Below are 13303 nucleotides of genomic sequence, written 5' to 3' on the forward strand. Positions count from 1 at the left end.
GTGCCTTTCCCAATCACATAATATCTACGGCTTGGTCAACAGCCATACAGGTCACACTGAGGGTGGCCATATAAACAACTTTAACACTGTTACAAATATGCGCCACACTGTGAACCCACACCAAACAAGAATGACAAACACATTTCGGGAGAACACCCGCACCGTAACACAACATAAACACAACAGAACAAATACCCAGAACCCCTTGCAGCACTAACTCTTCCGGGACGCTACAATATACACCCCCAACCCCGCCTACCCCCCCACCTCAACCCCGCCCACCTCAACCTCCTCATGCTCTCTCAGGGAGAGCATGTCCCAAATTCCAAGCTGCTGTTTTGAGGCATGTTAAAAAAAATTATGCACTTTGTGACTTCAATAATAAATATGGCAGTGCCATGTTGGCATTTTTTTGGAATTTGGAAATGTAATTCGGTTTCCAGACTGCTTTTTATCAGTCATGACGGCAAAATCAAATCCTCTAAAAAAACAAAAACAAAAAAAAAAAAACATTTTACTCCTAGTTTGCGAAATGGTATCTCTATAATTTTTTTTAAAAAAGTGACGTTGCTGGGTGTGAGTGGGACCAAAAATGGTCCAGTAGGTAAAGAGTGTAGGCATATAATGGAATATTCTATTCTATTCATCTTGAAATAGAGGGGATCAAGGAATTTAAAACAAATAGTAAAAATCAGTGGGCAGCACGGTGGTACAGGGGTTAGTACGTGTGCCTCACAATGCAAAGGTCTTGGGTTCGATCCTGGGCTTGGGATCTTTCTGTGTGGAGTTTGCATGTAAATTGGCTCTAGAGTGTGAATGTTGTCTGTCTATCTGTGTTGGCCCTGTGATGAGGTGGCGACTTGTCCAAGGTGTACACCGCCTTCTCCCCAGGTGCAGCTGGGATAGGCTCCAGCACCCCCCGCGACCCCGAAAGGGACAAGCGGTAGGAAATGGATGGATGGATAGTAAAAAAAACTAACATTGGCCACATATAACACTGGCCCATATACTGAGAATCAAAATAAATGTTTCCTTAGGTTGCCTGTAGGGTTCATTTCCAGATTAAAAACTTACGGCGACTTCAATATATTTACATATGTCGCAAAAAAACATTCAATCAATCTGAAGACATTATTTGAGGGATTTTAAAAGGACAACAATTGAAAAGCCAGCTTTTTGAAAGCGTGTTTACACTATGTAATTGGTGGCTCAAAAGTAAATAACATCATAACACCTGCAGGGGGAGCCAAAGAAGCCTGTTATGATTCTACTGCTTCAAGTTGTATTTGTGCAAAACCTACAACATTCTCTAGTGTAGTGTTTTTCAACCACTTTTCCGCCGTGAGATACAGTCTGATGTGCTGTGGGAGATGATGTCATTTCACCTACAGTTAGGTCCATAAATATTTGGACATTGACACAATTTTCAGTATTCCAGCTCTGTACAACACCACAAAAAATTTGAAAAGAAACAATCAAGATGTGCTTTAAGTGCAGATTTTGAGCTTTAATTTGAGGATATTTACATCCAAATCAGGTGAACGGTGTAGGAATTACAACACATTTTATATGTGCCTTCCACCTTTTAAGGGACCAAAAGTAATTGGACAAACTAACATAATCATTAATCAAATTGTCACTTTTTAATACTTTGTTGCAAATCCTTTGCAGTCAATGACAGCCTGAAGTGTGGAACCCATAGATATCACCAGACGCTGGGTTTGGTCCCTGGTGATGCTCTGCCAGGCCTCTGCTGCAGCTGTCTTCACTTCCTGCTTGTTCTTTGGGTATTTTCCCTTCAGTTTTGTCTTCAGCAAGTGAAATGCATGCTCAATCGGATTCAGGTCAGGTGATTGACTTGGCCATTGCAGAACATTCCACTTCTTTGCCTTCAAAAACTCTTTGGTTGCTTTCGCAGTATGCTTCGGGTCATTGTCCATCTGCATTGTGAAGCACCGTCCAATGAGTTTTGAAGCATATGGCTGAATATGAGCTGATAATATTGCCCGAAACACTTCAGAATTCATTCTGCTGCTTTTGTCAGCTGTGACATCATCAATAAATATAAGAGATCCAGTTCCACTGGCAGCCATGCATGCCACTACCACCACCATGCTTCACTGATGAGGTGGTATGCTTTGGATCTTGAGCAGTTCCTTTCCTTCTCCATACTCTTCTCTTTCCATCATTCTGGTACCAGTTGATCTTGCTCTCATCTGTCCATAAGATGTTGTTCCAGAACTGCACAGGCTCTTTTAGATGTTTCTTGGCAAACTCTAATCTGGCCTTCCTGTTTTTGAGGCTCACCAATGGTTTACACCTTGTGATGAAACCTCTGTATTTCCTCTGGTGAAGTATTCTCTTAATTGTTGACTTGCACACAGATACACCTACTGTACCTCCTGGAGAGTTTTCTTGATCTGGTCAACTGTTGTGAAGGGGTTTTTCTTGACAAGAGAAAGGATTTGTCTGTCATCCACCACACTTGTTTTCCGTGGTCTTCCAGGTCTTTTGGTGTTGCTGAGCTCAGCAGTGTGTTCTCTCTTTTTAAGAATGTACCAAACAGTTGATTTGGCCACACCTAATGTTTTTGCTATCTCTCTGATGGCTTTCTTTTGATTTTTCAGCCTAATGATGGCTTGCTTCACTGATAGTGACAGCTCTTTGGACTTCATATTGAGAGATGACCTCCCCAGATTCTAAATGAATATACCACACTTGAAATGAACTCTAGGCCTTTTATCTGCTCTTTGTAAATGAAATAACGAGGGAATAACACACACCTGGCCATGGAACAGCTGAGTAGCCAATTGTCCAATTACTTTTGGTCCCTTAAAAGGTGGAAGGCACATATAAAATGTGTTGTAATTCCTACACCGTTCACCTGATTTGGATGTAAATACCCTCAAACTAAAGATCAAAGTCTGCACTTAAAACACATTTTGATTGTTTCATTACAAATCCATTGTGGTGTCGTAAAGAGCTGGAATACTGAAAATTGTGTCAATGTCCAAATATTTATGGACCTAACTGTAATTGGGTTAAAAATATTTTTTGCAAACCAGTAATTATAATCCGCAAATGTCCCGTTGTTGAGTGACTGTACTGTCTATCCATCCATCCATTTTCTACCGCTTCATCCCTTCGGGGTCGCAGGGACAACACAGATAGAGAGACAACATTCACACTCACAATCACACACTAGGGCCAATTTAGTGTTGCCAATCAACCTATCCCCAGGTGCATGTCTTTGGAGGTGGGAGGAAGCCGGAGTACCCGGAGGGAACCCACGCAGTCACGGGGAGAACATGCAAACTCCACACAGAAAGATCCCGAGGCCGGGATTGAACTCACGACTACTCAGGACCGTCGTATTGTGAGGCAGACGCACTAACCCCTCTTCCACCGTGCTTCCCCCTGTACTGTCAAGAGCTTGGCATATCAGTAGGTGGTAGCTAATTGCTTTGTAGATGTCGGGAACATGGTTTGTCGTGTTTACAATATGCGGGAGGCACCGTGCGGGTAAAAAGGTATCTAACGCTTAAAACCGAAAATAAACAAAAGGCGAGTGCCGCTAAGAAAAGGCATTGAAGCTATGCTAAACGAAGCTCAAACCGAACTGGCTGCAAAGTAAACAAAAACAGAATGCTGGACGACAGCAAAGACTTACAGCAGACGGCGTCCACAAAGTACATTCGTACAAGACATGACAATCAACACCAAAATAGGAGCGCCAGACAAGAACTAAAACACGACACACAGGAAAACACCCAAAAAAACTCAAAAGAAGTCACGGCGTGATGTGACAGGTCGTGACAGTGCACCTACTTTGAGACAAGAGCTATAGTTATGCATGCTTGGTTATGGTTTGAATTCATATCCAACAATTTCGAGAACTACTTTTTATTGTCAATATCGGCTGCTGAGTTTAATTTTTTTAATGCTGGTGGTGTGCCTTGAGATTTTTTCAATGAAAAAAACGTGCCTTGCCTTAGAAAAGGTTGAAAAACACTGCTCTAGTGTGACTTTAAGTAACACCGTCCCCAGGAAAAAGTCTCATACCTCTTTAACGACGCTCCGTCCTGGACCGCGTCCGTCTTCCCCTCCTCTAGTTTATCAGCCAGGACTTCCGGGGGTCTGAAGTCCACCTTATCACTGCTGGGAGTCCTAAAGCCTCTCCACCAGCCCACCTCGTTCTCCCTCTGTTTCAACAAGGCCGTGTACGCCACCGTCTCGCTCGTCATGAACCCCATGCCCGAGGCCGCCTCCGGACACATGTGCATGTCCGGGTCCTGCGCCCTGGGATGCGGGCTGAGCGTGGGAGGAAGCGGGGACATCGGCGACAGGAGAAGGGACTCCGGAGCTTTCCTGTCGTCGGAGAGCGGTTTAGGATACTTGCAGCTCGCCATGGTGCCGAGAGGCTCGAAGGGAGGCTCCAGTGCCACCAAACTGCTGAGCTGGTGACCCCCGGGTGAGTCCTGTTCCAGGGGGGTCTCCTGGGTGACAGAAACCCGATGGTGGAAGGGGATCGTGGATGGTCTTTTGGACTGTTTGTCAGCTTTGTCTGCCTTGTCACTGCTCTTGTGTTTGGGTAAAGAGGGAGGGTATAGTGAGGATCCGGAGGATGGATTGGCACTCGTTTGAGGGTTGGAGGTGTTGGTGGTCACCTTCTGTTGCTTCACCCTGGAAAAGTATCATTCAGTAAATGCACTCTTGTTCGGTTGCACCAAATAGACGATATAAATGATGTAAATTTGGCCGACTATAGACCTTGTAATTAGGGGTGTCCGATAATATCGGACTGCCGATATTATCGGCCGATAAATGCTTTAAAATGTAATATCGGAAATTATCGGTATCGGTTTCAAAAAGTAAAATGTATGACTTTTTAAAACGCCGCTGTGTACATGGACGTACAGAGCGCCAATAAACCTTAAAGGCACTGCCTTTGCGTGCCGGCCCAGTCACATAATATCTACGGCTTTTCACACACAAAAGTGAATGCATTCATACTTGGTCAACAGCCATACAGGTCACACTGAGGGTGGCCGTATAAACAACTTTAACACTGTTACAAATATGCGCCACACTGTGAACCCACACCAAACAAGAATGACAAACACATTTCGGCACAACATAAACACAACAGAACAAATACCCAGAACCCCTTTCAGCACACTCTTCCGGTTTGCTACAATATACACCCCCCGCTACCCCCTAACCACCCCCCGCAACCCCGCCCACCTCAACCTAGTAGGTAAGGGGTAGCAGGGGTGTATATTGTAGCGTCCCGGAAGAGTTAGTGCTGCAAGAGGTTCTGGGTATTTGTTCTGTTGTGTTTATGTTGTGTTACGGTGCGGACGTTCTCCCGAAATGTGTTTGTCATTCTTAACCTTAAAGGCACGCAAAGGAAGTGCCTTTAAGGTTTATTGGCGCTCTGTACCTCTCCCTACGTCCGTGTACACAGCGGCGTTTTAAAAAGTCATAAATTTCACTTTTTGAAACCGATACCGATCATTTCCAATATTACATTTTGAAGCATTTATCATATAGCCACCATTTGCTCTGTTTCGCACACTCTTGGCATTCACTCGATGAGCTTCAAGAGGTAGTCACCTGAAATGGTTTTCATGTCACAGGTGTGCTTGAAGCTCATCAAGAGAATGCCAAGAGTGTGCAAAGCAGTAATCATAGCAAAAGGGTGGCTATTTTGAAGAAACTAGAATATAAAACATGTTTTCAGTTATTTCACCTTTTTTTTTGTTAAGTACATAACTCCACACATGTTCGTTTCTTTATTTTCATGACTATTTACATTGCAGATTGTCACTGAAGGCATCAAAACTATGAATGAACACATGTGGAGTTATGTACTTAACAAAAGGTGAACTAACTGAAAACTTGTTTTATAATATAGTTTCTTCAAAATAGCCACCCTTGGCTCTAATTACTGCTTTGCACACTCTTGGCATTCTCTTGATGAGCCTCAAGCACACCTGTGAAGTGAAAACCATTTCAGGTGACTACCTCTTGAAGCTCATTGAGAGAATGCCAAGAGTGTGCGAAACAGAGCAAATGGTGACTATTTTGAAGAAACTAGAATATAAAACATGTTTTCAGCTAGTTCACCTTTTTTGGTATGGGGAACATATTCACCATTCATTAGTTGCTTATTGACATGCAAATTAGTAACATATTGCCTCTTAATTAGTCATTATTAAGTACTTATTAATGCCTTATTCTGCATGGCCTTATTATTACTAACCCTAACCCCAACCCTAACCCTAACCCTCACCCTAACCATCTAACCCTAACCCTAACCAAATAACTCCAAATTAAGTCATTTTTACTTAGAATATGTTCCTAGTGTCCAAATAACTCGAAATTAAGTCTATGTTACTTAGAATATGTTCCCCATACCAAAAAAGGTGAACTAACTGAAAACACGTTTTATATTCTAGTTTCTTCAAAATAGCCACCCTTGGCTCTGATTACTGTTTCGCACACTCTTGGCATTCTCTCGATGAGCTTCAAGAGGTCGTCACCTGAAATGGTTTTCACGTCACTGGTGTGCTTGAAGCTCATCAAGAGAATGCCAAGAGTGCGCAAAGCAGCAATCAGAGCAAAAGGTTGGCTATTTTGAAGAAACTAGAATATAAAACATGTTTTCAGTTATTTCACCTTTTTTTGTTCAGTACGTAACTCCACATGTGTTCGTTTCTTTATTTTCATGACTATTTACATTGTAGATTGTCACTGAAGGCATTAAAACTATGAATGAACACATGTGGAGTTATGTACTTAACAAAAAAAAGGTGAAATAACTGAAAACATGTTTTATATTCTAGTTTCTTCAAAATAGCCACCCTTTGCTCTAATTGTTTTCAGTTATTTCACCTTTTTTTTTTTGTTAAGTACATAACTCCACATGTATTCATTTATAGTTTTGATGCCTTCAGTGACAATCTACAATGTAAATAGTCATGAAAATAAAAGGTGTGTCCAAACTTTTGGCCTGTACTATGTATGGCGATATAGATTTTAGGCCATATCGACCAACTCTACATTCTAACAGCTTCCTTTCCACTTTCTTATTAAAATCAATGATAACGTTTTAAAAAGTTGTAATATTTCAGAAATAACCTCTCCAATTGTTACTGGTTCTCATGAACTCCCCTGGTTTAGGTAAACAAACAGTGCGGCTATATTTAGAGCTTTTACGGTACATTCCCCTAAAGAGAACAAGCTCTTTGAACGCAGCTCTGTGGTACCTGGAGCAGCTGCACGGCGCTCTGGCGCCTGCGTCATTGAAGTCCCACGTCGTTACCCCGTTCGGCACTTCCTTGCTCGGCGTGGCGTCAGCCGGCTGTTTTCGCCTGCAAACAGAATGGGCCCGTCAGGGGTGGCGTCCTCAGCGGCGAAGCACGCGCTGGCCCCGACGTCACTTACACGCAATGAGGCTGGCTGAGGTAGCACTCCCTCCAGGCTTGGTGGACCACCTGACAGGTGAGCTTCTTCCCAGAATGCTTTGGGCTGAGGCTGGCGACGCCTATGTTGCTGTCCGGCGTCGGGACGCTGGAGGCGGACGTTAAGAACCCACTGTCCGCTGGAAAGGTGAGGTACACGTCACGTCACGTATTGCTTTGTGCACGCATGATTTGCCTTTTTTTTTTTGTTTTACCTGAACAGGGCTGCTCCGGCGATGTTGGCGGCGTGAGCGGCACGCTGCAATGGTTCTGGTTCTCTCTGGCGAGGCCCTGAGCCGCAGGAGCAGGTGGAGGCGGCTCCACCGGCAGCTGGCTCTGGGCGATCAACACCAAAGCAGCTGGGTAGGTCATCCTCACTCCACCTAGAGAGACGTATACAAGGACATGATGATGATGATGCAGCTAACTGAGGCTGAATCTTGTTGGATTAATCATGTATATACAAACCCCGTTTCCATATGAGTTGGGAAATTGTGTTAGATGTAAATATAAACGGAATACAATGATTTGCAAATCCTTTTCAACCCATATTCAATTGGATACACTACAAAGACAAGATATTTGATGTTCAAACTCATAAACTTTATTTATTTTTTGCAAATAATAATTAACTTAGAATTTCATGGCTGCAACACGTGCCAAAGTAGTTGGGAAAGGGCATGTTCACCACTGTGTTACATGGCCTTTCCTTTTAACAACACTCAGTAAATGTTTGGGAACTGAGGAGACACATTTTTGAAGCTTCTCAGGTGGAATTCTTTCCCATTCTTGCTTAAGTTGTTCAACAGTCCGGGGGTCTCCGTTGTGGTATTTTAGGCTTCATAATGCGCCACACATTTTCAATGGGAGACAGGTCTGGACTACAGGCAGGCCAGTCTAGTACCCGCACTCTTTTACTATGAAGTCACGTTGATGTAACACGTGGCTTGGCATTGTCTTGCTGAAATAAGCAGGGGCGTCCATGGTAACTTTGCTTGGATGGCAAAATATGTTGCTCCAAAATCTGTATGTACCTTTCAGCATTAATGGCGCCTTCACAGATGTGTAAGTTACCCATGTCTTGGGCACTAATACACCCTCATACCATCACAGATGCTGGCTTTTCAACTTTGCGCCTATAACAATCCGGATGGTTCTTTTCCTCTTTAGTCCGGAGTCCACAGTTTCCAAAAACAATTTGAAATGTGGACTCGTCAGACCACAGAACACTTTTCCACTTTGTATCAGTCCATCTTAGATGAGCTCAGGCCCAGCGAAGGCGACGGCGTTTCTGGGTGTTGTTGATAAACGGTTTTCGCCTTGCATAGGAGAGTTTTAACTTGCACTTATAGATGTAGCGACCAACTGTAGTTACTGACAGTGGGTTTCTGAACTGTTCCTGAGCCCATGTGGTGATATCCTTTACACACTGATGTCGCTTGTTGATGCAGTACAGCCTGAGGGATTGAAAGTCACGGGCTTAGCTGCTTACGTGCAGTGATTTCTCCAGATTCTCTGAACCCTTTGATGATATTACGGACCGTAGATTGTGAAATCCCTAAATTTCTTGCAATAGCTGGTTGAGAAAGGTTTTTCTTAAACTGTTCAACAATTTGCTCACACATTTGTTGACAAAGTGGTGACCCTCGCCCCATCTTTGTTTGTGAATGACTGAGCATTTCATGGAATCTACTTTTATACCCAATCATGGCACCCACCTGTTCCCAATTTGCCTGTTTACCTGTGGGATGTTCCAAATAAGTGTTTGATGAGCATTCCTCAACTTTATCAGTATTTATTGCCACCTTTTCCAACTTCTTTGTCACACGTTGGTGGCATCAAATTCTAAAGTTAATGATTATTTGCAAAACAAAAAAATGTTTATCAGTTTGAACATCAAATATGTTGTCTTTGTAGCATATTCAACTGAATATGGGTTGAAATTTATTTGCAAATCATTGTATTAAAAATAGCCCAGCTGTGCAAACCACAAATGTCCACTGCTAGTTCTCAGAACAATAATGCGGGATATATAAAAACCTCTAAAGGCTTAGTGGCGACATGCGTGGACAGCACCTTCCAAAATTGTGTACACTACTGAATTGGGGTCTTATGGCTGCTTATGTGGACACTTATACTGCCATCTGGTGGTGTCAGAAGAGTATAACATACAATGGAATTTGGGGGGAAAAAAAGTGTAAAAATAAGAATTAGCATGTCACTAAACATGAAGTACACATTTGTGTACTTATGGACTAAGTACATCATATAAAAAGATGATTTTTAGTTTTTATTGTAATTAGGGTCCAATAAGCCCAAATAGCAAAGAGAAATAAAAAAAAGCATGTAAACAAACAGCTTGAGCCTTAAGCGGTTAAACAAGCTACATCAACATCTTAGTTACATACATCACATTATGAAAAAAAATGGCAAAAAGAGGTGGACCTAAAAGGGTGCCGTGAGGAACGCCTCATTAATGTAAATCACCATGTAGGACCCCCACTGTTCTGTTTGCGAGCAAGGTTAAAATGTCAAGGCAAGGATCTCCCAATGTGTTTACAGCGGTCCAAGATCCTCTATACAACAGGAGAGCTCTAGTGTTTTTAGAAATCTGCCGCAAAAATGTTTGTCTCATTTTTGAACTGAACTCTGAATGTTGTCATTCCCGTGCCGGATTTGGTTGAATAGCCCTGATATAGAGGATCTTTGAATGGTGCTTTTGCAATCTGTACGTAAAAAACGGCAGAGCGCTCCTGCCATATTGAGGATCTCTGACTTCCTGTCATATATCGAACCTCCATTTTGACATTACGTCCATAAAAACAGCAGGGTGCTCCTGTCAAATAGATGATCTTTGACTATACTGTGGTGTGTTTGCAGTACTGTCAGTCCAGCAGAGCATTCCCGTCACGTTGATGAGATTTAGCTTGAGTTTTTCCAGTGGGTCCGCAAAAACACCCTATAGAGGATCTTTGACGCGTATTTTCGCAGTGGGAAAACGAATAATAAATAATAACGGATTAGATTTATATAGCTCTTTTTTTTATAGTGACTCAAAGTAAGTTGCACTGAGAACCCTTTATTTATTCACTCCACATTAACATATCGGTGGTAGTGACCTACATTTGTGGCTCTAGGCTAGACTGACAGAAATGTGGCAGCCAATTTGCGCCAACTGCCTCTCTGACCAGCAACCAAACATTCGTTCACATTCGCAGAGCCGAGTGGGTGATGGTGTTTCTTGCCCAAGGGCACAAAGGCAGTGGCTAGGAATAAATAAAAGCGTAATATCGCTAAAATTCGTTCCATTTTGTCCACAAGCGACGCTGAGATCATTATTCATGCGTTGGTTACGTCTCGTCTCGATTACTGTAACGCAGTGGTCCCCAACCACCGGTCCGCGGACCGATTGGTATCGGGCCGCACAAGAAATTTAAAAAGAAAAAAAAAAAGAAAAGAAAAAATATTTTCATTAAATCAACATAAAAAACACAATATATACATTATATATCAATATAGATCAATACAGTCTGCAGGGATACAGTCCGTAAGCACACATGATTGTATTTCTTTATGAAAAAAACAAACAAACAAAACAAAAAAAAAAACACCAACCACCCCGCCCAAATATTCAAGCGTTGACCGGTCCGCAGCTACAAAAAAGGTTGGGGACCACTGCTGTGTTGGGTTATTTTCAGGCCTCCCTATGTCTAGCATTAAAAGACTACAGTTGGTACAAAATGCGGCTGCTAGACTTTTGACAAGAACAAGAAAGTTTGATCATATTACGCCTATACTGTATATACCTTTATATACATATATACCTATACTGGCTCACCTGCACTGGCTTCCTGTGCACTTAAGATGTGACTTTAAGGTTTTACTACTTACGAATAAAATACTACACGGTCTAGCTCCATCCTATCTTGCTGATGGTATTGTACCATATGTGAAGTGAAGTAAATTATATTTATATAGCGCGTTTCTCTAGTGGCTCAAAGCGCTTTACATAGTGAAACCCAATATCTGAGTTACATTTAAACCAGTGTGGGTGGCACTGGGAGCAGGTGGGTAAAGTGTCTTGCCCAAGGACACAACGGGCTGTGGGATCACAGTCTGGGGCGATTTCTGAACTGAATCGCAAGATGGATCACATCATGGAAAAGCTGGTTGAAAGGGGAAAATGTTATATGAGGGCCAGCATGGACGGATACAACAGACACGCCATTGTAATGTCTGCTCGCGGAAAAACAAAACTCCTAATCTACGATTTGACTCCCTCGAATGGCCTTGACGCTGCAACAACAGGAGCAGGCTGTTCGGAAAACATCCCCCGAGGACACCTCAGTGATGAACGCTTTTGACCTCCCTCCCTCCTCAACGACACCTGGAGTCAAACTTTTGCTTGCATGCAGAACGGCCCCAGGGCTATGGACACTACATCAACACACCCAAGACAATGGACATATACACACACACACACCCCTAACCCCACCCCACTCCTTCACCACCGCTTGATTCCCCTTCGGAGTGATGGACGGCTGGCAGCGCTTTAAAGCAGCAGGCGACCTCCAGGGTCCCAACTCCCCCACCTCTTTTGCGAGTTGTCGTGATTATATGCAACATGTTTATGTGTGCATGGCATGGAGGTTTTTTCCCACTCCAGACTAGACCCCTTTAGGAGCCCAGTTTATATTGTATTTTTTTATTCATCTTCTTCCCCAGCGTTTTACCTTTTTCCCATTATTTTACGGCCTTTGGCGACCCATCAGCGTTCCTGTACACTGTTTGTTTGTCTAATCTTGAACGGGTTTGTGCTGAAAACAAAGTTTCCTTGTGCTTGTGCACTGACAATAAAGTCCTATCCTATCCTGTATCAGTAGGTCCTAAGTGTTGTGTGAGTCACAAAAAGAAAAGCTCTTGCCTTTTTTTTTTTTTTTTTATCTAGACCTGAACCTTTTCAGACATTTTGCTCTGGAAAAAAATACTGTCTATAAAACATTTGACACATGCTCCTCTGGAGACGTTTAATGTAAAAGCAACAAGATTGTTGATATATTTGAATATGTTCCCATTTCAAAGAAACCAGTATCAATTAGAGTTTTTGATTCTAATCAGGCCAAAGCAGCCCAGAGGGAGCTCACTGAGCAATGACAGAAACCCCCCTGAGGGTTTGGTTTAATCTTCCTTATTTTTACATCCTGTGGTTTCATTCATCAATTTATTTTCCCATTTTGCACTGGGCTGAAAAGATCGGTGTCAGTCAGACGTACCTACAACCACCTCTACCGCCGCGTGACAGTTGCGATCGTAGGCCAGGTCTTCCTTTTCCCCCTCCGCGCCCCCTTCTTTTCTGCGCAGTACCATGGGGTAGAAGTAGCTCCACTCCTCCATCAGCTTGCGTGTCGCCGGGTCGCTCATCTTGTAGGCCTGGCCTGTCAGAGTGCCGCTCAGACCGTACGGGCTCAGGATCACTGCAAACAGACGCATTGGATTGCATTGATTTTTTACTGATTTGCCACAACATTAGGAACACCTGCACAATAGTAGTCCTTCAACAGTCGCGGGCCGTGCGTTTCCCACCTAGGCCCTAAGTCAGGGGTTGGCAACCTTTACCACTCAAAGAGCCATTTTGACCCGTTTCCACAAATTAAATAAAACAATGGGAGGCACAAAACTCTTTTGAAATGTAAAATGAAATAACACTACATACAAAGTTTTTTTTTGCTTTGTGCTATGTATAAACCAGGGGTCTCAGACACGCGGCCCGCACTAACATTACATTTCCATATTAAGGTGCGAGTTTTATATGAAGGGCACTTGACAGCGTCACACTT

At 43.0% G+C, this 13303-nt stretch overlaps 1 protein-coding gene across 4 annotated transcripts in view; it reads right to left on the reverse strand.

Annotated features, from left to right (window-relative positions):
* LOC133574994 (mediator of RNA polymerase II transcription subunit 13-like) overlaps positions 1 to 13303 on the reverse strand; it is a 288172-nt gene that overhangs the window by 39150 nt on the left and 235719 nt on the right. For 3 of the 4 annotated variants that reach the window (XM_061927428.1, XM_061927427.1, XM_061927430.1), the window contains 5 exons: positions 12740 to 12940; positions 7682 to 7849; positions 7450 to 7606; positions 7272 to 7376; positions 4063 to 4683 (listed from right to left, as the gene is read on the reverse strand). In XM_061927428.1, coding sequence (XP_061783412.1) covers positions 4063 to 4683; positions 7272 to 7376; positions 7450 to 7606; positions 7682 to 7849; positions 12740 to 12940 — 1252 coding nt within the window. The remainder of the gene's footprint in view (positions 1 to 4062; positions 4684 to 7271; positions 7377 to 7449; positions 7607 to 7681; positions 7850 to 12739; positions 12941 to 13303) is intronic. The other variant, XM_061927429.2, reaches the window with a different exon arrangement.

The sequence above is a fragment of the Nerophis lumbriciformis genome, linkage group LG32 (genome assembly GCF_033978685.3).
Source record: "Nerophis lumbriciformis linkage group LG32, RoL_Nlum_v2.1, whole genome shotgun sequence".
NCBI classification, from domain to species: Eukaryota; Metazoa; Chordata; class Actinopteri; order Syngnathiformes; family Syngnathidae; genus Nerophis; species Nerophis lumbriciformis.